This window comes from Saccopteryx bilineata, chromosome 4 (assembly GCF_036850765.1).
Source record: "Saccopteryx bilineata isolate mSacBil1 chromosome 4, mSacBil1_pri_phased_curated, whole genome shotgun sequence".
In the NCBI taxonomy this organism is placed as follows: Eukaryota; Metazoa; Chordata; class Mammalia; order Chiroptera; family Emballonuridae; genus Saccopteryx; species Saccopteryx bilineata.
In genome coordinates this window covers 102,451,637-102,453,393 of record NC_089493.1, presented here as the reverse complement: position 1 = coordinate 102,453,393, position 1,757 = coordinate 102,451,637, and the positions used below count along the sequence as shown (strand labels likewise).

General features: G+C 32.4%; 1 protein-coding gene across 1 annotated transcript; it reads left to right on the top strand.

The window, feature by feature from the left end:
- The first annotated feature begins 1,236 nt into the window (after positions 1-1,236).
- Positions 1,237-1,515, top strand: LOC136335356 (large ribosomal subunit protein eL43-like). Its single transcript, XM_066276624.1, is given in 1 exon segment — positions 1,237-1,515. A coding segment is annotated over 1 exon segment (279 nt).
- The last annotated feature ends 242 nt before the right edge of the window (positions 1,516-1,757 follow it).

Sequence of the window (1,757 nt, the reverse complement as noted above, 5' to 3'; positions counted from 1 at the left end):
ATGAGAATATCACTATGTGAGATTAGCCCTTTATCCTTGATGAGTTGTGGATACTTTGACAAATTTCTTGGTTATCTTTTTACATTGTGTATAGTGTTTTACATGTGAGAGGAATATACATACACAGCATAAACATACTTTTCAAAGAGTTTGAAATTTATCAATTATTTTGGTAAAGGCTTCTGGATTTTGAGTCATAGTTAAAGGTCTTCCCTACTTCAGATATACAAAGAAATTCTCCTAGATTTTCTTTTAGTACATAATGAGTTCATCTTTTACAGTGAACTCTTGAAGCCATTTGGTTGAAAGGATGAAGTATATATCAGGTATAATCTATATTGCCCTCTCCCCTGCTTTATGCCAACTTCACTTATTTGCTGAGGCATTTTTGTCCAGTTTTGAGTTGCTACTTGTGCTATATTTTAGATTATGTATTTATCTCCTTATATATCTTGGTATGTTTCTATTAGTCCCATTGATATGTCTCCTTTTTCTTGTGCTGGTATCATATTGTTTGGTTTATTGAGGCTTTATATATTTTAATATTTGGTAAAAGTAATCTTTATCATTCTACCCTTTCATTGGTTTCCTATTTTTATAATTTTTTTCTTAATTAACTCTAAGAATATTTTAAAAATCAAACCACAAATAAACAAACAACACAAGAAAAAAACTTGGTGCTTTGTTAAGAATCTGATAAATTTATAAATTAACTTAAATGAACGACAACTATATCACATTGAATCTTTGTGTTAATGAACATGATATAGTCTTCTTTTATGTTCTTGCCAATAATCTTCTCTTTTCCAGACCTTGAGACATTTCACTGTAGCTTCCAAATACTGAAAAAGATGACTGATCATTGAATATGTTAAAATATAATTTTCAAAAAGGCTTATTCATAACTCTCATGGATATATAAAATGAAAACATGTCAAAGATTTTATTCATCTCATAAGTTAATGAGAAAATCAGTAAGATGTTACATTAGTTCAAAGAGCTTTGAAAATCTAGTACTTACAGGAAATTTAATAGATTGCTGGGTTAAATACAGTATTAGTAATAATGTCCATGAGGACCATAAACCTTGTGGTCATCTCTTCCTCTGAACAGATATTATTTGCATTTTTACTGATCAAAACACCTACATGTTAATCTTTGTCCCTATGTAATTAGAAAATAACCCAAGCAATTTAAAGCCAAGCCTAGCTCTCTGGGTTCTGACCTAGTGGTGACATGGCTAAATACACCAAGAAGGTGGGAATTGGAGATAAATGTGAGAAGTGTTATGGCACCTTTCTTGGGAAAATGGTGGAGACAATTGAAATTAGCCAGCATGCCAAGTACACTTGGTCCTTTTGTGGCAAAACCAAGACAAAGAGATAAGCTATGGGGATCTAGCACTGTGATTCCTGTATGAAAAAAGAAGCTGATGGTGCCTGGACCTACAACACCTCTTCTGCCATCACAGTACAGCCTGCTGTCAGAAGATTGAAGGAATTGAAAGACCAGTAGAAGCTCCACAATATGAAACATTGCTAGCTTATAATAAATGTTTTAATTTATGTTAAACACACACACATAGACACACACACACGCACACACACACTCCACCAACAACAAAAATAAAGGCAAGCCTAGCCTTGCACTGAAAGGATACCTACCTCTTTAGCTTGTTTCTAAGTTTTAGACAATCTTTTCTCACAAGCACATCATTAAATGAAGTAGTTAGAATTTTAAAATTCAAAATTTATTTG